The 22,149-nt window shown below is 31.8% G+C and overlaps 1 protein-coding gene across 2 annotated transcripts; it reads right to left on the reverse strand.

Moving 5' to 3' along the window:
- Nucleotides 1-12,670: 12,670 nt before the first annotated feature.
- LOC148619613 (intraflagellar transport protein 27 homolog) lies at nt 12,671-22,132 on the reverse strand. Of its 2 annotated transcripts, XM_088579730.1 has the most exons (8): nt 22,003-22,101; nt 20,036-21,477; nt 18,374-18,453; nt 17,593-17,652; nt 16,341-16,400; nt 15,773-15,890; nt 14,528-14,637; nt 12,671-12,842 (listed from the first exon to the last, which is right to left on the reverse strand). In XM_088579730.1, exons 2-8 carry the CDS (start codon nt 20,037-20,039, stop codon nt 12,744-12,746), a joined length of 531 nt encoding a protein of 176 aa, XP_088435856.1. In that variant the 5' UTR covers nt 20,040-21,477; nt 22,003-22,101; the 3' UTR covers nt 12,671-12,743. The 2 variants fall into 2 exon arrangements, with proteins under 2 accessions (XP_088435856.1, XP_088435855.1); XM_088579729.1 differs by lacking the exon at nt 20,036-21,477 and having other exon boundaries at nt 22,003-22,132.
- Between the last annotated feature and the right edge of the window lie 17 nt (nt 22,133-22,149).

A 22,149-nucleotide genomic window follows, 5' to 3' on the forward strand; every position in this document is an offset into this window, starting at 1 on the left:
CTGATCATTACAAAGTAGATTTTAAACTTTACAAAGCGTGGTCCTGCATTCGAACTAATTCAATTTGTTATATGGAAAAATAAACCAATAAGAAAAAAAAATCTTAAGCTTTTCAAATCTAATTACTCTGCGATAAAAAAAAAATACACAAATGCTGAGCTTAGGTCTAGGTGTTAATAAAAAAGTTCTTTGATCTCTTCTTTGTCATGTTATTGAAGCACGAATTGGTTAGTTGGTTGATAAATAAAATGATATAAACGATACAATGTCAAGTCAAATAGTTTTGTAAAGCTGAGGTAAAATATAGTTTGATTATGCATGGATATAAAAATTCAACCACATTTTTTTTCGAATGTTTGTTAACATGAGTAGGCCAATCACCCAATTTATCTGATATTTTCTGGAACGTTAAATTGACATTCATTATTTTAAAGTAAGAAAGAAATATATGAATCAATGTAATTGAAGTAGCACTCCATCTAAGAATAATGTAAATTGTAAGCTATGGTTGGAAAGGCTACATATTTTTTTTTAAATTATATGCTTAAGTAAACAGATTGTTACCTGTAATGTGGCTTTTCATATGACCCCTGTTCATATGAAATATAAATTATATAGAATGTACTCTTAAAATGGCACTAAGATATAATAGAAACTGTTGGAAATCGAGATCAAGTACGTTGGATATTCGATGTTCGATATTCGACATTCAAACTTTTCAATATCAAACTGAATATCAAACGGTAAAATTTTACCGTTTGATATTCGTTTGATGTTCATTTCTGGCTACCTTTAAGAATGTTAACACTAAATGAATATCAAATGAATATCCAACGGTTGTCTTTTTCAGTTCGATATTCGTTTCCGGTTTATATATCAAATCCATTCTGTATTCAATATATAAACCGGAAACGAATATCAAACTGAAAAAGACAACCGTTGGATATTCATTTGATATTCATTTAGAGTTTACATTCTTTAGGTAGCCAGAAATGAACATCAAACGAATATCAAACGGTAAAAGTTTACCGTTTGATATTCAGTTTGATATTGAAAAGTTTGAATGTCAAATATCGAACATCGAATATCCAACGTACTTGATCTCGGTTGGATTTTAATTGTGAATAATCTCCTAAGTGCAGACAGATTGGAATGCATAGTCAAACAGTGCATTATATAGACTCATAAAGCAATTTATTAACAAAAATAAAAATATGTAGTTTTTGTGTGGGGGTGTATCACATTACAGAAATTACATGATTCTTACCACGACTGCTACTTATAGTGTTTTAAAAGGAATAACAGAAGCATCTCCAAGTGGTAGCGACAATTCTTTCCTGTTATAACAATGACTCAATGTAAATATAACGTCATAAAAAATATACAATTTTCTGGGAAATGCCTCACTGTTGTATTATAAGTTGAGTTAGGTTAGTCGGTGCTAAACTGTAAATGATGTGTTATTCATACTATTTATTTCTATTTTAATGAGTAATTAATGCTTAATCGATGATTATTTACAGAAAATGTTAATCGAATTTTGAATTAAACATTGTGTTATCACGACGATTTTTAAGACCTTTTTATATAGCAATAAACTTGTAACATCCGTTTTATTCGAATTTAAATTTCATGAAATATTATCGATATATTTAGTTGAAGAAAGAATATTAAAAGTATGAGCAACAAACTACTTTCCAGTATTTATTTACCGCAGAAAGCGACCAAACGTCAACGTGCGATATATTAATCTGGACGGGAATCGATTGGAAAATACCAACACGTGAGAAAGAATATTATGCTCGTGTCAATAGTCTTAGCGTATTTTTATATCTTTTGTTGGTGACTAATGAAGATATAAATGTAATTGAAAAATTGAGAAACTTTAAACAAGACTTAATAAGACTTATCCTGGGAAGGTACTGAATGGACAGCCACAGTTTGCATGTTTGTGAAAAATGTTTTGTGTAATGACCACTCATATGTATTGTATTGTACTAAATGTGTATATTACACGTTTTAATAATTTGCCAGAATTGTTCATTTCAATGATTGTTAGAAATAGTCGGATAAAACCATATTCATAGCTAAAAAGATAATTAACAAATAGTGTAACAACAGTTACACCGAATAAATATACAAAGGGGAACAATCCTTGAACACAATATGGACTCCCACTTGTATCGCACATCCATGATTGTTATCTATTTGATCAGTTTTTTAAAATCATTTTAATCATTGTATTATTTTTTTTTATCCATGAGGGTCCATGATGGTGAAAGCACTATCTTATCTTGTCTTAAAGTATCCAATTCATATATTCAGAGTTGAAAAATATATATTTAGGTAATATTACTTATATATACCCTTGGAAGGTCATGAGCGTTTGCTTATAACTATATACTAATACATACTGATTTAATTCTGAACTCCTGTAAGACCCTTATATATTTTTCACCTATATTCCATTTCTATTATTTATTTCGTATCTTATGAATTAAATCAAAACATTTATTTCAAGTATATAACAATTTAATACAATAAAAGACAGTAAAAACTAAGATACCATTATCAGAACGAAAGACATGATTTTAAGACAAAACCAAGAAAACGGACAAGAGTCCGAGTTGCTCATTTGCTTTTGTAACTTTGTATGTACGATTTTAGTTACTTTATGTTCTTTTTTGTGTATATCTGTTTTCCATGTCTTGTCTTTGTCCCCGAATTACATTCGTTTGATTACCGCTATAACCTTGTCTCCCTTGATTACTCTTACAGTACTATTTCCATGTTGCAATCGATCTGTTCAAAGTTTTATGGTACAGATATACATACAAGTTACGAGTTACAGACTTCAAAATAATTTGAAGCTTTTATTCTAAAAAATAAAGGTTTAAACCCAACGTAGTATAATGGTGCAAATACGAAAGCCTGTCCCATATCAAAGAATCTATGCTGTTAAATGGCTATTTTCTTTTCATTCAAAGATGAAGAAGTTATACTCAAATAACACAGTTATTCAAATTATTGGAAAATCATGTTAATTAGAAGTTTAGCAGACTTTATTATTATCAACTAAAACAATTCAAAACAACTGAAAAGAAAAAAAATAAAACACAAGCATCCAATACTCAGATTTCTTAGTTATTGAAGTGACCCTATTTAAATAACACTATAACAATAAAGTGGAAAACGATAGCACTTTTCTTATATCCGTAACACCCTTAATTTCGTGCATTTTAAAGCTAGGACATCGTTACTTCTAGCATATAATTGAGTTGATAATTCGACTGTGTGGATATAAACCACTAAAATCCCCAAAAATCTTTCGTAACACAGTTTTAGCCAACCATTTCTACGATATGAAAGACGCTGACCATCTGCTGACTCTTCATATACTTGGTTTAATTTGTTTTCGTGCTAGCATATATACTCAATACTGTTAGCCCGGTTTGCACTCATATGTGGTATTTGTAATTCATGACGGACGGAGGGGTTCCTTGGCTATCATTTGAGGTCTCTCACGGACGGTGTAAAGCATCGAAGCGTTTACAGTCCCCGAGCATAGTCATACCAGTGAATGTGGGTCATGGTGTATTCGGGGAAATTATAGTAGTCGTGTGACCACGTTCATTCATTCAATTCATTAAATGCATTACCACGTGATTTAATGTCGATCCGTGACCTAGTGATCCAATTTGTGATCTGCACGGTTATATTGTTCAGCCTACAGCATTTGCTGAATCTTTGACCCAGCAAAATACTTTTCGGGATAAACTTAACAGTTTTAAGTGCATGTAAGACAGATAGGTAAGTCAACTTATTGGTGTATGTCAGTAAATTGATGAGAAATCTCCAAGGCCGAAAAAAATAAAGTTATGCTTCCGATCACCGTTCTGAAATTTGGTAGGGTCGGTAGGTAGGGATTTATTTTTATTTAAAACTTTTGAAATGAAATAAGTCATTATCGTGACACCAAACTCAGAGTACAGTGAAACCAAATATGCAGACTAAACAACTACATTGTAATAATTTTAGACTTAGTCCACTGGCAATTCTCTTTTGTGATTCGGCGCTTGAGATATTTTTTGTTTTGATGGCGGTGGTCTGAGCTCATTTTATCATGATGTGCATGCAAGATAAAATACATTGCACATGCAATGTTCTTTAAAATGTTTTACAGCCATAGTGATGTCAGATGATATTTTTCTTAGAATATTCAATAGACATTGATTTGGGATTGCACAGTTAGATTTACTGTATATGATTATAATGTTTTATAGCCGTAGTGATGTCAGATGATGTAATACACGTCAGTGCCTTTGGATATATTTTATTCAGATGCAAAACAAGTACTATAGTATACAGTTTTTGACCAAGGAAACCTTTTTCAGTCTACAAATGTATATAACTATTTAGACGTTGATTAAATTTTTTTTATACAAGATTTAGATGAAATATTGATTTTAAAGTATAAACTGTGAGCTAGTATCGTTGGATTTAGTCTTAAAGTCCTTCATATACCGGTATTGCAATTTTCTTTCATAAGAATTTCAAATGTTATCTGTTGAGTACATGACTGTAAGTGGTATTTTTTCCATTATGCTGCTTTATTGTCTTCTGCTAGAGACCTATTTACCTAGGACTAATATAAAAACAAAGACCTTCTAGATGTAAATTTTAAGCAAATCACACAGTACCAAGTTGGTCCTAAGGAAGAGTAATTGACAGGCTTTTTGTGGAATTAAAAATGGAGCATTCTCAAACCCCGAATTAGCCTATATATATGAATATATTTAATACAATAATGTCACCGCAAAACATTGTATACTGGTATGGTGCTGGCGTCACCGTCGTCGTCCATATTCACTTGGTTTTCGTGCGATGACTTTATAGTTATGGTTGATCAATTGTTATGAAATTTTGATATGATTTTACTAACTACTATAGAAATGGTCTTATTTGATTTACTTGATTTTGAGTTTATGGCCCCTACTTTTTTAAAATAAAGGCCATCCATGTACTTGAGAGACACCATACTGTAGGTTTCTGTTTATCTAAAGAGAGTCTAGAATTTTATAAAGCTAACCTGTATAAAGTGAACTGGCCAATCATTAACATGACATAGCAAGTTCTACACATCCATGCAGGTACATCGTCAAGGAAGAAGCATTGCAATATGTATATAACTTGTCTTATGGTAATCTATAATTTTTTCCCCATTTAGATGTTCAGTAAACATGTTAATGGATATTTATCAACGTGGGCATAATTCAATTATTGATATAAACAATGGGGAGGTTTTCTAAACAATGCAAACACGTTCAAGAAAAATCGTATGTATGTTCAAATTTGCTCTTCGTGCAATACCAGTTTGAGTTCATACCAGTCTTTATATATATTTTTTTGTAGTATTACAAGTGTGTCCACATCATTCAATCAATGAAAATATTCAGAATGTGTTCAAGCATAATACAATTAAAGAAAATAAAAAACTAAGACACCATGATTAGAACGAAGGACATGACTTAAAGACAAAACCACGAAAACAGACAAATCATCATAAATCTATTTGAAAGAATACACAGCAGGCGTTCTTTTCCTCTCTTACAAACCACTGCAGACAGGCCTCTCGGATATAGTTCAAATCAAACGCTTGACCATCGGATAACGTCGCATAAAATCATAAGATTTTTGCATTTTCTGAGACGGCTTGCTGCCGCGTCAAGAGCAAATTTTGAAGGTCAGACGTCGGAGGTTGAAAAATTCAAGAATAAATGAGCAACCCGGATACAAATAAAAACTATGAGTATGTACTAGGTACAATGGTATGGTAAACAGCACAGGCACTTACATAATAGTTCTTCAAGAATGAAAAAGTCTAACTACAACATTCTGGAACATCAATTTTAAACGTGAACAAAGTTATGATATACTAACAGATTCACTGTATAACTGAAAAAACTATAAGAAAAAACTAAAAAAAAAAAAAAAAAAACTATCTGTAGATGAAAACAATGTTCCTTTTTACCAGAGGTGAATGAGCTAAATGTCATAATGATCTTGTCAAATTGAAAAGCTTGTGGTGGTAGCGCTATTGTAAATGGTTATATTAAAAGAACAATCAAGGGAACCAAGGTTATAGCGGTATTCAAAAGAATGTAATCCAGGGACAAAGTCCAGACATGGAAAACAAACATACACAACAAAGAACATGAAGTAACTAAAAGCTCACATACAAAGTAATAAAAGCAAATGAGAAATTCAGACTCCACTAAGAACTGGGAGCATGGACTAGGTGCACCAGTAGGGTAAGCGTCATCTGTTTTTCTAGAAACACCCGCCGGGTTGCTCATAAAAAGTAAAGTCCGGTTTAGACAAACGAGGAAAGGAAAACTATGACACGTTGAATAAATCAGTTTTCATGGCGCAGATGGATACCCCACAACAACCACGAGTTCAGGATGACATGTCATTTATTTCTTCCTGTGTATTATAAGATTAGATATCATTAATTGTTGATTCGTGGATTGTTTCCAATTCATGGCTCATTGAAAATATACTACCTTTTTATAAGAACAAGGGTGTCAAATCTGACCGAAAAACTACAGACCAATCACAATTTTGAGCTATACGGGAATATTATTTACATTTGTTTTAAATATGAGACAGTCATTTTTTTTTTCGAAAACTATAAGCTCCTTCATAAGAACCAGTACGGTTTTAAAAAAAAGGTCTTCGACAGTTTACAGCATTTTGTCCGTCCCACTACATACGTTTATATATTTGCCAAGGCATTCGATAATGTCTGGCACTCTGGTCTTTTTGGCCAAAGCTTCTTACGTATGCAGCAAATAAAAATGGTACAAAACAATGAAAAATCATGTACAGCAATTTAAGGTAGCCGAGCTGCTTATAAAAAGGGTAGACAAAAGAAGAATGGACAACTATGAGAAATCAGTTTTCATCGTACATATGGTATCAGTATCGTATTGCATATCCCTGAACGGGTGTACGTCAAAACATGGATGCCACTAAAATATAGTGCATTTTCTCTTTGCCTCTCTACAAACTAATGTTTTGTCAAAAGATATGAACAATGACTTATAAAATATAGCAAACATCTCACTGTAAGGTGAAGAACATTTGTAAAAGAAAATATAACATAATAACATAAAAATGTTCCACTGAAAAGGTTGGTTTGATGAGTGCAAAACGAAAGTGAAAGTAGGGAAAATGGCTATTTATAGTTTAAGACTACTTTTCGGACCGATCTACGTGGACTCATCTTATTTTCTTTGCGGGAAATAATTTTTTCACATGTCCTTAGAAATGCTACACAAGTGAAAGTTTTATTGAATCAATTTACATATTTTAAAAAAAAATCCTAAAAATATGCACTTCACTATGGAAGTCTATGGGGAAATTAATACGATACTGAGACCAAATGGATACACCGTAACGATCCACGAGTGCATAATGACGACCATAAAACTTCTGTAGTGATGACTTCTATAGACGAGAGCCTTTCTTTCATTATGTTTTCACTATATTTAAACGATCTCCACACTTTTTCTAAGGTAGAAATATTAAGGTTTAGAAACGGTATCAGATGATGATGATATCGAGTTAAAGAAATATCTAAAACCCTTTGTTATGCTATATGCAGATAATCAAGTGCTGCTAGCAGAATCTGGTTAAGCCTTACTAAATTATTAGACATGCTGAAAGAATATTACAACGAGAATACGTATGGTGAATATGTCAGAGCCAACAAACCCACTAGGATGAAAATTTCAGCCCTAGACCACCAATTGGTCATCAATGAACAACGAGCAAACCCTCACACCACAGGACAGACTGCAGCTGGCCCCAAAACATCATTATACACAGGTACAGCGAGAGAGTTGTCCAAGAGGAAACGAAGCAAGAAAAACAGAGGCCAGAATTTCCTGAATTGGGACAGACGAAAAATGCGGTGGGGTTAAAGTACTTTGGCGTGATCACTTCCCTCCCCTTTTAAATCTGGCCACTGTGGAAAAATATTACATAATAAAAAAAACCTTAAGATAAGTTAAAAAAGGTTTGAGTCCCTTGTCACAACGAAAATAAAGAAACTGAATATAAATTACACATATGTACAAACAAGAGACTACTAGCAATTAACTGACACACCAGCTTCAGACCAGTTTAAATCTACAATAAGTAATGTCCCATCGTATGTAAAATCAATCCCAAATTCTTCTCCTACGGTACTTCATAAGTCATACGATAAGGACACAACCTAGGCCAAAATCTTCTTTAAGATATAGTGTTTAATTTCTATGTAAAGACCCTATGAGCGAATCAATGTTAATACAAACAAAATATAGTAGATGACTTAATTGTCTTAAATTTTCGGAATTGATAAACTCAAATAATGTTTCAGATTTAGTTCAGCTAAGATCATTAAATTAAACATGATTTATTTCTATACCATATTAATTTTGATTTATGAGATTGTTCATTGACGACAGCTTCGCCATGAGTTACAGCAAACCTGTTTTTTTTTCGTTTTTAATACGGGGTAGATAATGAGATAGTGATTAAGTTGTAATTAGATGTTGATTTAACAAAAACAAAACAAAAACAAAAAACAAAAACAAAACAAAACAAAACAAAACAAAAACAAAAAAAAACAAAAAAATCCAAAATAACAAAAAAGAGCAAACAAACAAACAAACAAAAACAAAACAATCCGCATGGTCCGCATGGGACAGAAACGCTGTTAATAACTTAAAACACACATTATTAAAAATCGAAACTAAGCAGAAGCTCTACTTCGTGAAAAACGACTCCATTTAGTTCTTATTTAAGGAGGTCAACATTATTTCATGTTCTTAAAATTCGATGTAAGTACCTACCACTGACTGTTTTATGGATTTTGATTGTTGAGCTTCTATATAAAATAAGTATTTATATGAAGGACCTGAAATTAAACTGTTCAGGTCCAGAACATTTAGAGGAGCTCATAAAATCGAATTATGGAGGTCCTTCAATCGAATTGTGAAAGTCCTGAAATAATTGAGGACCTCCTTAGGTAATAATAATATTGATTAATCCAGCGTCTCCTAACTCTCTTTAAAATAGTAGCAGGTAGATATCGAAATTTTTAAATTATTAAAATGTTGGAATTTCTGATCGACAATATAAGGCTCGAGTTTAGAGGAATTTTGGAATACCTATGGGAACAAATTGTGTGCCAATCTTTGTAGATCTATTTATATATTCGATGATTTTAATTTTTCAAGTGCTTTACTATAGAAAAATGGAAGTGATTTGTCCAGTCTATGCTAGCTACAAGTTCCTCTTTACTATATATAAGACACACATTCCATGTAATTAACCTCTCTATAACACCATACTAACTGCTGTCTCCCCAAACAATTAGTACATTTGCTATCAAAGGGGTGCATTATGCAATCAGTAATCACTTTCCAAATATATTCTAAGACTTGTAGCCCAGTCCTTTAATTTCAGTTTCCGTGTTAAAGATGATATTTTTTATCTGAATAATATTTATTTCAAACGATCTAGTATTCAAATGAACTTGAAATTAAAGGAGCAATTGATTCACATTATTCTGCTTCATACCTTGACCTTATTGGTGATTAGAAACTTCCCCTTTCTAAATGCCAATGAACATTTCAACATCTCCAGCATATGGAGTATTCATTTTAACACAGTTGATTCGTTATTGCCATGCATATGATTTGAAATCTGACGTTCTTAGTAGAGCAAATGCACTTTCAAATATGCTTATAAAACATTAACTATACCATCACTGTAGACGTACTGTACCATGGTCGTCATCACAATACAACTGATCGAAATGCAGTTTCCATCTCACAAATGAGATAAGATATCTTCACTTAGATTTGAAGTCTTACTGATAAAAAAAAATCACCGAACGTAGCATTTACTGGATTTTACTTACTTGCAGTGCGACTGATGTCGCTAGTAGAGCAGGACAATCCAACATGTTTACCCATTCGGAGCATCCAATGTCAATCTGGAATTTTATTTAAGGAGTAAATTTTGCACGTGCTTTCATTTTTGTGCTATTTTTTTCCTAATCTTCAGATTTCAAATGTAATTGTGTTTTATTCCATTGTCTACATCGTGTATGTAGATCATCTGATGTATTGGAATTTTATGCCGATATACAATTGAAATTGAGATTAAGGACACCACAGACTGATATTTCAAGAAATTAGAGGATGTGGAAAACTTGTTACAAAATTGTGCTATATTTAAATAGACATCTCAATCGTTTTGTCAAATTTTCATCCACATGAGTTAATATTTTTTTCTGTTTTCAGCATATGGAGTCTTATGACCTAATGAAAAACTCGGAGAGGTTACACAGAATTTTTTAGTATCATACGAAACTTATTTGAGAAAAGTTCATGTTACCTTAAGATTGAAGTCATTACCGCAAAAGTTAATTATTGCCATGGTGAATTTGTCCTCTCATGGTATAACTGCGTATAAAAATTGTGATTTGTACATTATAACTTGCATAATGCAATAATACAAGTAACAACATGTGAAAAGATAGTTTGTAAGTATGTTGTAACAAATGCACCACATTAATATCATGAGTTTCCAATCTGAAGGTAGTAGGAAAATACTTTCAGTAGTATTAATATCCATCTCCATCATGAAAATAAATTTGTTCACTTGGTCATAATTTCCTCTCCAGTTCAATAGAAATGACATGAACAACTTGACAGATGTTTCTAGGAAAGCAGAATGCATCTTCCCTTTTGGTGCACGTTCCATGCTCCCAGAGTTTGGTGGAGTCATATAGCAAATCATATTTTTCTGCACGTGTTTTTCAGATTTTGTATGTTTTAGGCTGTTGTTGTCTTTTTATGCTAAATCTGACTAAATGTCTGACTAAGCTTCATTTACACATCAATTATAAGTTTTCTATATATAAGAAATCAGTGAAACCCTTAACTTCAAAGAGCAATGACTATTTTTATGGAGAGAAGAAAACTTGCAAGCAGATAGGTTTTACCATTCTGAATAATTTGATCATTTCCTACCTTTTATCTATTGTCTTTCATCAAGTTACTGTGAAAGTACTTTAATTCGTGGATACCAATTTCGTGGATTAGGGAAGAAACACAAGTTGAATTCGTGGTGTTGAGGTTTTCAGTATACACTTCAATGGAAATCTCCTTTTCGTTGGGAACCAAATTTCTACCCAAGAAAACCATGAAAATTGGTACACCACGAACAATACTTTCACAGCAAGCTCTATCAAAACAATTCATTTTGGCCCTTTCTTTTCCTCTTAAAATGTGGAGGTTACAAAATTTATATCAATTTTTTTGTGGTATGAATCATTACGCTTTATCTAAATGTTCTTCCTCAGTCAAGATCTAGGAATGTCAATATATTCATTATTTCCATACATTATAAACTGAACTGAAACATTCTGTAAAGTTTTCATGGTTTGCATATTTTACTTTTTAAAGAAAATTGTAAAAAATTTAATCCATTATTTTTTGTCCTAGATCTGGACTTGGGAAGAACCTTAATGAAGATCAATTTATCAAAGCACAATTCATTGTCTTAAGGAGGTAGACCTGAGGTAAGGGATGCAACTCTTACAAATCACTGGAATGTTTCTGTAAAGCATTTTACATCAATCTCATGTAAGCATCTATTTAACTTGAACTGATTTCATTCTGTTTCAAATAAAAGCTTCATAGGCTTTGGTGAAATTGAATATGATACAAACATATCACTGATTTCAAGACTTATGTCCCTTACCCTAGGCCTACCAGATGACAACAGGCCTATCATAACAATATACATAATGATTGTATTTGTAGTAATATGAATAAAGCTAAACACGTGTATTTGTAGTAGTATGAATAAAACTAGAGGTTATGAAATGGAAGATGTGGTACAATTTACCTATCTTGGAAGTGTCATTAGTACAACAGGAGGGACAGATGAAGACATGGTAGCAAGGGAAAAGAAATCACAACAAGCTTTTGCTATCTTCAAGTCGATCTGGAGGAGGAAAGTACTAAGAACATCTACAAAGATCCGAATTTTCAACTCCAATGATAAATAAGTGCTTTTATATGGATCAGAGACATGGCGATCAACTGTTGCATCTACCAGTAGTACAAGTTTTCATAAACAGGTGCCTACGAAACATCCCTGGAATAAAGTGGCCAAATAAAATCAGCAATAACAACTTATGGCAAAGGACCAAACAAGAACGGGTCATGCAAACAATTACACCAAGAAAATGGAGGTGGATTGGACACACGTTGAGAAAAGGAAGTACAAATGTAACACACCATGCCCTTGAGTGGAACCCTCAAGGCCATAGAAAAAGAGGTAGACCAAAAAACACATGGAGGCGAGATTTGAATACAGAAGCCCAGAAGATTGGAAAGACCTGGGAAGAAATTAAAGTATTTGCAAAAGATAAGAGGAGATTGGAAGCCACAGTGGTCACCCGAAGTCCCCCATGGGATGAAGCGGAACAAGTCAAGTAAGAATAAAACTAAACACATAAGTTTCAATGAACAGATCAGTTCTTTGCTCAATGGTGACTATAAAAAAGATGAAGTTATTAGTTCTAGAAATTAAATAAAGATAAAAAAATTGTAGTTTTAATGTAAATAAGACATAAATATAGGACGGAATGCACATGGTGTTTAAGTAAACAATTATGTCAATGACTTAAACTGTTCTATCTTCTCTTGGTAGAGTTTATAAAACTCGTTAGCTAGGTAATAAAAGGCGCCATCAACATTCTGCATCTCTTTCTGTAATGAAAATTAAATTAACTAAATAACTGAGTACTAAATTATATGTTACCAGGATACTGACCATATAAAAAACTTATCGCTATAGATCATCAGCGGTAAATTCACTTCAAGAAAACTAAAAATTAAATTCAGAAGATTTTTGTGAGTGTAAATGATTCAACTGATGGTGAATCATTACATCAAAATCAATTTTCAATGTTTCTTGCAAAACTACTAGGTAATATCTTTGAAGAGCAATCAGAAGTAATACAAGAGTAAATATGTGATCTATTGATCAGACATACTTCTTTCTGCATTCCGAATTTTCAAGTAAAAAAGGGCCATAACTCCACAACAGTAAATGAAGAATACATTGTATTCCAATATGACCTCTATTTAATCGTTCACAGCATTAAGTAAAAGTTTGAAACGATTTAGTTGCATTTTGCTACATCTTGCTACAATTTTTCAGAATCTATTCTTATTATGATTTCACTGTCCCAACACCTATTATCATGCAAAATATAAATATGGATCAATTTTTTTAATCATGCATACTACAGGTAATTGAACATACAAAAGTTACTTTAATGTATTATCTTACTGGCATGGCATCAAACAATGAACTATCAATTTTCAGAACACTTCTTATATAATCTTTGAATTAGCTTGTAACATGCACATAACAAGAGTATCAAAGGACCTTGCATTGCTAATTTTAGTCTCATAAGCAATTTTACATTAAACCAAAAAGAAAAAAAACTCCAATGGAGAATAATATAACAAATCTGAAACAACATACAGAAAATAGCTACAAGTAATCAAATTTTATACATGTAAGCAGGTAATTAATCGATACATGTACCAGCAAAGTATACAATATAAACAGGTGTTAATTACATGATACAATACACATTTTCATTCATATCCACATTAGTATATGTTATACTTCTACTTACTTTTTTCTAATATTGGACAAAAAAAGTAATGTTTTTTTTACAAAATAAAGAAATTTACATAACTATATAACAAAATCTCAAGAGGTAGCAGCAAGTACTGCAGTTGCCGTACCAATAATTTATGTTATATTTCATATATAATTTAATAATTCTTCTCAAAAATGTTTAAAAACAGAATATTTTACACTGTTACTAACTTAAACAGATCAAAACATATATGTATAACTCCTGCCATACCAATCAAGGTTTGGGTGCCTATGAATCTGATTATATGCATTTTTTAACAGCAGTTCTACATGTTGCATTCACTTAGTCAACACAGCATAATGTAATAAGCAATCCTGACTTTTCGTATGCTATATTAAATCATATGTGTTAATTATTGTTTCAGACTACATAAAATAACTCTAACAAAAATATTTCAGATTTATACATTTAAGAAATACTTTTTGAAAAAGGGGATGTTTCAACAGGATTTTCAACTACTATGAGATAAAACAGATAAAACTACTAGTATTAACCTTAATCATCTACATGTAAACTAATCCATTGAACAAATTTTTCACATTAAGAACTATTCCCTGTGAAGCAGTATCATTTATTTTCTTATCTTCCAAAAAAAAAAAAAATGGTATAAAAACCTTAACCTCAGTAAGGTAAACAATGAATCTATCTATCATTCTACATTTTTTCATTAAGGCCTTTATCAACCATGTAGAACTAGTAACTTCACAAACTACTTACTGCTGAACATTCAAAGTATTTCAATTGACTAGCATTTGCAAAGTCCTGGCCAGCTTTTGGACTAATCACTCTTCTCTGGTCTAAATCTATCTTGTTAGCCACTACAACACCTATAAAGTAAATCCTTTTGATGTTATTATCTGTATGATTCAGTCTTACTTATTTTCACTTTTTAAATATTTCCTGTGAAATAAAAGTGTTTTTTTACTAAATTGGGTAACATGGGCATCAAAACATGAACCATAGCTAATTTCGTTATACAGCATGTTCATGGAGTGTCAAAAGCAGTAATTGACTCTAGAAATACAATTCATAGGATCCTAATTTTGGGGATTTGATAAATTGAATCTACCCCAAAGAACTTGAGATAAAGGATACTACAGACACTGTGAAGTCAGCCTCATATCTTGACCTACACTTAGAAATCGATGGTCAAGGAAAACTATTGACCAAACGGTACGACAAACGTGATGACTTTTCATTCAAAATTGTCAACTTTCCTTTCATCTGCGGCAACATCCCTTCAGCACCTGCGTATGGAGTGTTCATATCACAAGTCATACGTTATGCCAGAGCTTGCCGAGACTACGCAGACTTTTTGTATTGCGCTAGAATTCTAACAATTAGGCTTCTGGAGTAGGGTTATGTTGCTACAAGACTGAAGTCATCACTACAAAAAGTTTTATGGTCACCATCATGAACTTGTGGATTGTTACGGTGTATCCATCTGCGCCATGAAAACTGATTTGTTCAACATGTCATAGTTTTCCTTTCCTCTTTCGTCTACTCCGGATTTTGACTCGACGGGTTTTTCTTGAAAAGCAGAGCATGCTTACCCTACTGGTCCACCCTGTCCATGCTCACAGTTTTCAGTGGAGTCCTAGTTGCTCATTTGCTTTTGTTACTTTGTATGTATGATTTTAGTTACTTTATGTTGTTTGTTGTGTATATCTATTTTTCATGTCTGGTCTTTGTCCCTGGATTACATTCTTTTGATTACCGCTATAACCTTGGTTCCCTTGATTACTCTTTGGAACTAAACATAGTGTATTGAAGATTTAGAAAATGAGCACCAGGTCGAGATTCAACTTCTATAAGCAGTTTCCTGTCATTTAATATGGAACAAACCTATTTACGCACAATATGTATTCCCTATAAAAAATAGTTTTCCATCAGTGGAAGTATTTTTCCCCAGCCAATTTCAGGAAAACAATTCAATATTTTAGTAGTCATGGCAACACTAACCTGGTAGATGTACTTCTGGTTTCTGTGACCTCACCCTTTCTAACCATTTTGCACAACTAGAAAAAGATGTTTCACTGGTGACGTCATATACTACCATTACAACATTAGGATGGTCCCACTATAAAAAAAATAATGAAAATTTTACCTAAATATTAATGACTAAATATGACTTTTTTCATGCAGCAGATATTATTTCTTATACAAATACAAGTAACTGCTTCATTTATTTCATGTTCATGTATGCTAGCCTAACACCATTAATTAAAGACAAAAAATAGTCATTATACTTTAAAGCTCTTACTGAAAACTACTGATGCATTATAATACCAGAAAGAGATAGTGATCTGTATAAATCTGAGGATCACAGATGTCCTTTATTTCTAAACAAAAAGTAAATGCAATAGACATCAAATATGTATTTTATGGTCCATTGTGTCAAGTTTGAAAAGAAGTGATTAAGTACTTTTTGTTAAGTAAGTGTGACAAACCACAAACTAATATAAGGATCTTCATACACATTGTACCACAGCCTTAAATAAAATATCTATACAAACCACACAGTACTCACAAATTTTTGCACTAAATCAGAGAAAATTTCTTTTCCAGCAGAATCATACATGAACAATTCCTGAAAAAAAAAAGTGATCATCATCAGTAGATTGAGAAATATAGGAAGACAATTTTTAATTTATAGTACCTCTGTATGTAATTTCAAAATTAGTAGTTGCAAGTTATTGAAGAAATAAATCATCTGCACTTAAACACTGATCACAAATACCCCCGCAGTTCTACTTTTTGATCAAGTCATAACTCCATATTGGTAAAGGTCTTAATAAACATTTCTAACATTAAAATAATAACTTTCAAAATTTCGCTGTGAGTTCTTAGTACACTTGATGTCTAAAAGGTGTATACCACCATAACGCTTGGAAAATAAGCATTTCAAAATCATTATACTACAATGATCCTAGATTTTTTTTTCCTCACCAATTTACTTGAATAAATGCTACTGAAAATCCAATTTTGGACATTTTCGGATCAATGACAGCATGGAGGCAAATTACTAACACATGCTAACAATATTCATACACTTATGTAGTAAATTACAAATATGATTTTAAAATACACATTCTCAGCTTTATTATAATCAACAACTTTTATTCAAAATAACTTGTGATTTGCAATAGACCTTTTTCATATTCCTGACACTGACTTTTATTTAAAAAAAAAAACTGTGCTAAGGAAAGTAACTCCACAACCCAACAGACTGGTTTACTGTCCAATTAGAGCAATAGACAGCAGTATACTTTAAATCCTTGACTTATTATAGATGTGGTAAGTATTTGGATACTTTGTATAATTTATTTCAAACCACTTAAGCACTAACAATCTTGAGTGAAAATAGTTTACCAATGAGACAGCCAACTAGGTTGTTGTGTGTTATGTCCCTTTGAAAAACTTGCTAAAATGACTTGAATTCCATATATATATATGAACAAGGACTACTGTGAAAGTACTATTGTTTGTGGGATACCAATGTTCGTGGTTTTCGTGGACAGACCAAACCACAAAATTTTGTTCCCAACGAAAAAGAGATTCCCATTGATGTGTACACTGAAAACATTCAAACCATGAATTCAAAAATCCACAAACTTGTGTTTCTTCCCTGATCCACAAAAAATGGTATCATGAATTAAAGTACTTTCACAACATTGGTTTACACAGGTTATACTGTAAGTCTCTAACAGAAACATTTTGTTTTAATACATGGGCCGATATTAAACAATCAGAATTTTTCTGATTTAAGTTTCAGAACTTACCACTGTATCTTTTGTTTCTGGTATATTTACATGCTTTACTAGAAGCTCAGCTCCAGTTGTCTGAAAAATATGTTAAGAGTGTGCATCATAAAAGTAAAAAATACCTGTAAATGTTAAAAGCATTGATAAACTTCAATAACCCTTCTAAATTATTATCATATACACATAGAAAACTTCAGTTGACAAATGGACACAAGATTATTATACAGTGGGCAGTGATTTATCCAAGGTTCCCTGTGTAAAAAATTTCCATAATTCACAATGTGAAATAAATTTTGTAGTCTAATTCTCAGTCTCCTTTCCCATCAAAAATATCAATCTTTCGGTCACAAAATTTAGGAGTTTATATGTGAAATAGCAATAAATTATGAAGAAAAAATACATGATAAATAGGATAATCAATTGGTTATCGTAAATTACCAAAAAAATAATCACTTGGTCCAAGAAGGCATGAAGATTTAATTTGTGCACAGAATAAGTTCTGCATTAACTTCAGGCATTCTTCGGCACCAGTGATAATATTTCAGTTATTCCAATGAATGAACGAACACAAGAATAGGTAATGTAAGTGTACACTCCAATGAATGAACGAACACAAGAATATGTACACATACTAAAGGTTCATCAAAACTTAGAATAAAATATAGTACAATGATGAGAACAGACAAAAAAGCCAAAAAAAGTGACAATGTACAATGTACATGTATATGTGTATGCCTTGAAGTACATGTACATTGAATTTTGAAGATATAGTATTGATACATTAGATGATCATACTAACCACAGTATAGTTTTTAGGAAAGTGAGAGCCATCACTGTGAAAAACTTGGCAGATTGAACTTTTACCACATGATGAATCACCTAAAAAGTATCAACAATTAATTAAAGAAAATGTATCTATAACCTTTGGAAACAACATGTGTAAATGTAACAAACAACAATAACAAAAAACAAACAACATGTGTAAAAAAAACAAAAACAAAAAAAACATGTAAAGGTAAAAAAAATAGGCAAACAAATGTACATTTTAAGTACAACTGTACCTTCTCAAAGGAATCCATGCTAGTAACTTTTTACATGACTTTCACATTTTTATTTTCTTTTTGTGCCATTTTTTTTTAAGAATCTTGATGTTGAACAATAAAAAATATTTTTTATCAAATAATCATAGGCAATCTTAAATAATAACAATCCTTGAATTATTCTTATGAGAAATAATCATCAACAAGATAAGAAGGAAATGGCTTCTTATCATTAAACAGATTTACACATGTGCAAAATTCTGCATGAATATCTACTTCTATAACAAAACTACACAGTTATCTAGATAAATTAATCAGTGATCCCTACAAATGGTTTCAGGTGGGCATGGATATCCTGCCCCTTTTCAATGGGTTGTATCAGTGTCCTGCCTTTTTCTGTCATTTTTACCTTAATACATGTACATGTCATGCATGTAGATGTTAATACTTTTATGTGCCTTCAAAATTGCCTCTTATGTCCTACTGTGTCCCCCTTTTGACCTATATTACCTTGTCCTTTTCAAAAGCTGCAGTGAACAGTACTATTACTACATTGTAGCATAATTTAATCCCTTTTTATTAATTCTTTTATATGCTTCCAAGTGGTAAAGAAATCCAAAAATATTTAAAGTATTTGGATCAAATTGCCCAAAATAGGGTTTAAAATTAGCAGGGGCCATTGGAAAAATGGCCCCTAAAATTTGTTGTGAGCTACCAAAGTTTCTACTGTGATGGTAGAGAACTATACAAATTGGCCACCACAATTTAATCTATGCGCTACCAAGCAAATATTTTAAGTTAAAACCCTGCCAAAAATTTACCATAGGGCAGAAAATAGTTTTTAGTGTGTGAATTGTCTCCAACTCATGATACATGTATATCATAATGTCAAAACAGAATACGTCATATGTTGGACAAAAATTTCACCTGACCATTGCAAACTTATACATGTACATCTTCAGGGGCACTTCAGGTTGGATATGTGTGTATATTCTATAGGTAAAAATAATACATAAAACTCAAATCATTTTCCTGAGTGACATTGGCACATCCCTACCCCAAAAAGTTGTGAGTTAATCTCAACACATGAGCATATACTGTAGGATACATTAAATTAAGTCACCAATTGTCAGCAAAATGAAAAACTATGGATAGCTGCCAAAAATTTCCAGTCACTTATAATTTTTCCCTTGGTTTCTATGCAAAATAAAATTTTCTTTCAAAAAATTATTTGAAAAGTTATTCTCAATTAATTTTCATGATTTTCACAAATATTAGAAATACTATCTGAAATTATATCGTTCACTTTGAAAAAGATTTTCAGACCTAAAATGGATGAATGTTTACAAGTTAACTACAAAGATATTTTTTGCACTTTTTTCAAATAAATATATGACACTTAATTTTTTCTTGTACTTAACTCATAGTCTGAATTTCATCTGATCCTGCAACCCTTCTCTTTTTTCTTTGGATATTGATATGTCATGTTGGTGGTCAGAATGATGTTCCATATAAAAAGTTGGAGGATTTAGACCACAGAGTATTGCACTTCAAATGCTTCTAACAACTTTTCAATTAGAAATCCTGCATGTCATACCTACATAGTACCTAGTTAAGATTCCAGAATCATTTTCCTATCTGTTACAAAACATTCACTTCATATTAAGTTTTGATCATTTTACAAGTTTACCCTGTGTTGTTGACATTTTAAATTGCAAATACATGTACATGTGAAGTCGCATGAGATGAGTGGGTGAAGCTTGTTACTATTGGAGTGGAAAGGTACCATGTCTAATTTTCCACAGAATTAAAAATATATTCCATAAGATTCCAGTTCCGCAAAACATATCGGCTCTGTTTCATTCCAAAAGTCTGTTCTGGTCCCCAACCTATCATATCAATATGATTTCATGTCGAGCTGTCCTGAAGAGGATCCGTCCATGTTTTAAAAGTTGACCTCCAGTCATAAACTTGATGCATTATGCATAAGGAATTCATACAATTAAAATATTAAACATAAACATTGAAAATAATTTATCTTATCCTTTTCTTAAATTTTATAAAATAAATGAATAGATTATAGTTCATGAGATATATTCATGATATTATCAATATTAGACCTAATTGAGTACAGTTAAGAGTAATTACATATGATTATTACATTACAAAATGAAAAGTAACTAGTCAATTTAAGTTATTTTTAGTCATTAAAGGGTTATTGTTTTACATTCACTTGTTTTTAATCAAGATTTTTACAAAGTTCAACACGGCATCCAAGCCTACTCAAAGCTTGATTTAATGAACTAATGAACATCAAACAGTAACTCAGTCAAAAAAACAATGTTTGGTGTTCCACTCCTTTTTAAATAAAAGAGAATAAAAGACTTCTCTCTGTTTAAAAAAATTGCAATGCTGTATCCGTGTGTGGTTTGTAACCAGGCAGTTCGTGCTTGCCACCATGCTTTGGAGTGCGAGCAATGTTCACAGCAGCAGCTTCGCTTTTGTAATAGAAGTACATTAATACTAATTTTCTATATTGATAAATAAAAAACTTTTTGAAAAATTATGTTTTTTTTTCTTTTTTAGTTAAGTCTACAAATGTATATTATTTCAGTTGCAGAAATTGATGAGACATTGTTTTGTTGTCAAATCTTAAAATATAGAATATTAGAAATTTCATACATATTTTTTTTTAATTCATGCTGAATAAAACGTAGTATGTTTCTACCGGTAAGTTATGCATAATGAGTACAAAATTACTCTTAACTTGCATTTTCGTAACAGGAATTTCAGCACAACAGTTTACAAGTCTATCTTGCGTCAAGAAGTAGATGTGGTCTTAAAGACTCTTCCATTGCATCAACTGCATAGAACCACCATAATTTGAATATTTGTTTGTTCACCTCTGAATAAATAAACTAAACCTTTTTTTTTCATTTAGATACCAACTTTGAAAGTATAATGACCACAGTCCTAAATAAAATTGTCTGTAAATAACAAGTTTCAGTATACATGTATGAAACTAAATTTTATACACATAAATCCATACAATATAATTATTAGAGGGGACGGATCAACTTAGGGACGGAAAACCCAGGGATTGACTTGGGGTATGGATCAATATCCAAATAAAAAGAGGAGAGTTGCAGGGTCAGAGGAAATTCAGACTACTAAACTCTTCAATGCATCAAAAATGATACTGCCTACATCATCAAACTATATTTTTTTTAATTTCAACATTATTCTTTTTAATAGAATCAAAGATCATGAAAATCAGAACTATACTGTATATTCCATTGACAATTCAAAATGAATACATAACAAATTTCGGTTTTCCAAGATCATTTATGATAAAGCTATTTCGTTTCAGGGATAAACTTATTCTCACCGACAACAATACACTTAGCTCTCAAACAGGTCGGCATTTCTCAGATCTGATTTACTTTCACAGTAATGTTTTGGTAAATGGCAAGGAATGTAGTGTGCATTTGTATCGTGGCGTCTGATTGGTCGAAATTATCTAAATAATCCAATC

The sequence above is a fragment of the Perna viridis genome, chromosome 4, assembly GCF_037379345.1.
Source record: "Perna viridis isolate PV_CMFRI_1.1 ecotype Kerala chromosome 4, ASM3737934v1, whole genome shotgun sequence".
Taxonomy (NCBI): domain Eukaryota; kingdom Metazoa; phylum Mollusca; class Bivalvia; order Mytilida; family Mytilidae; genus Perna; species Perna viridis.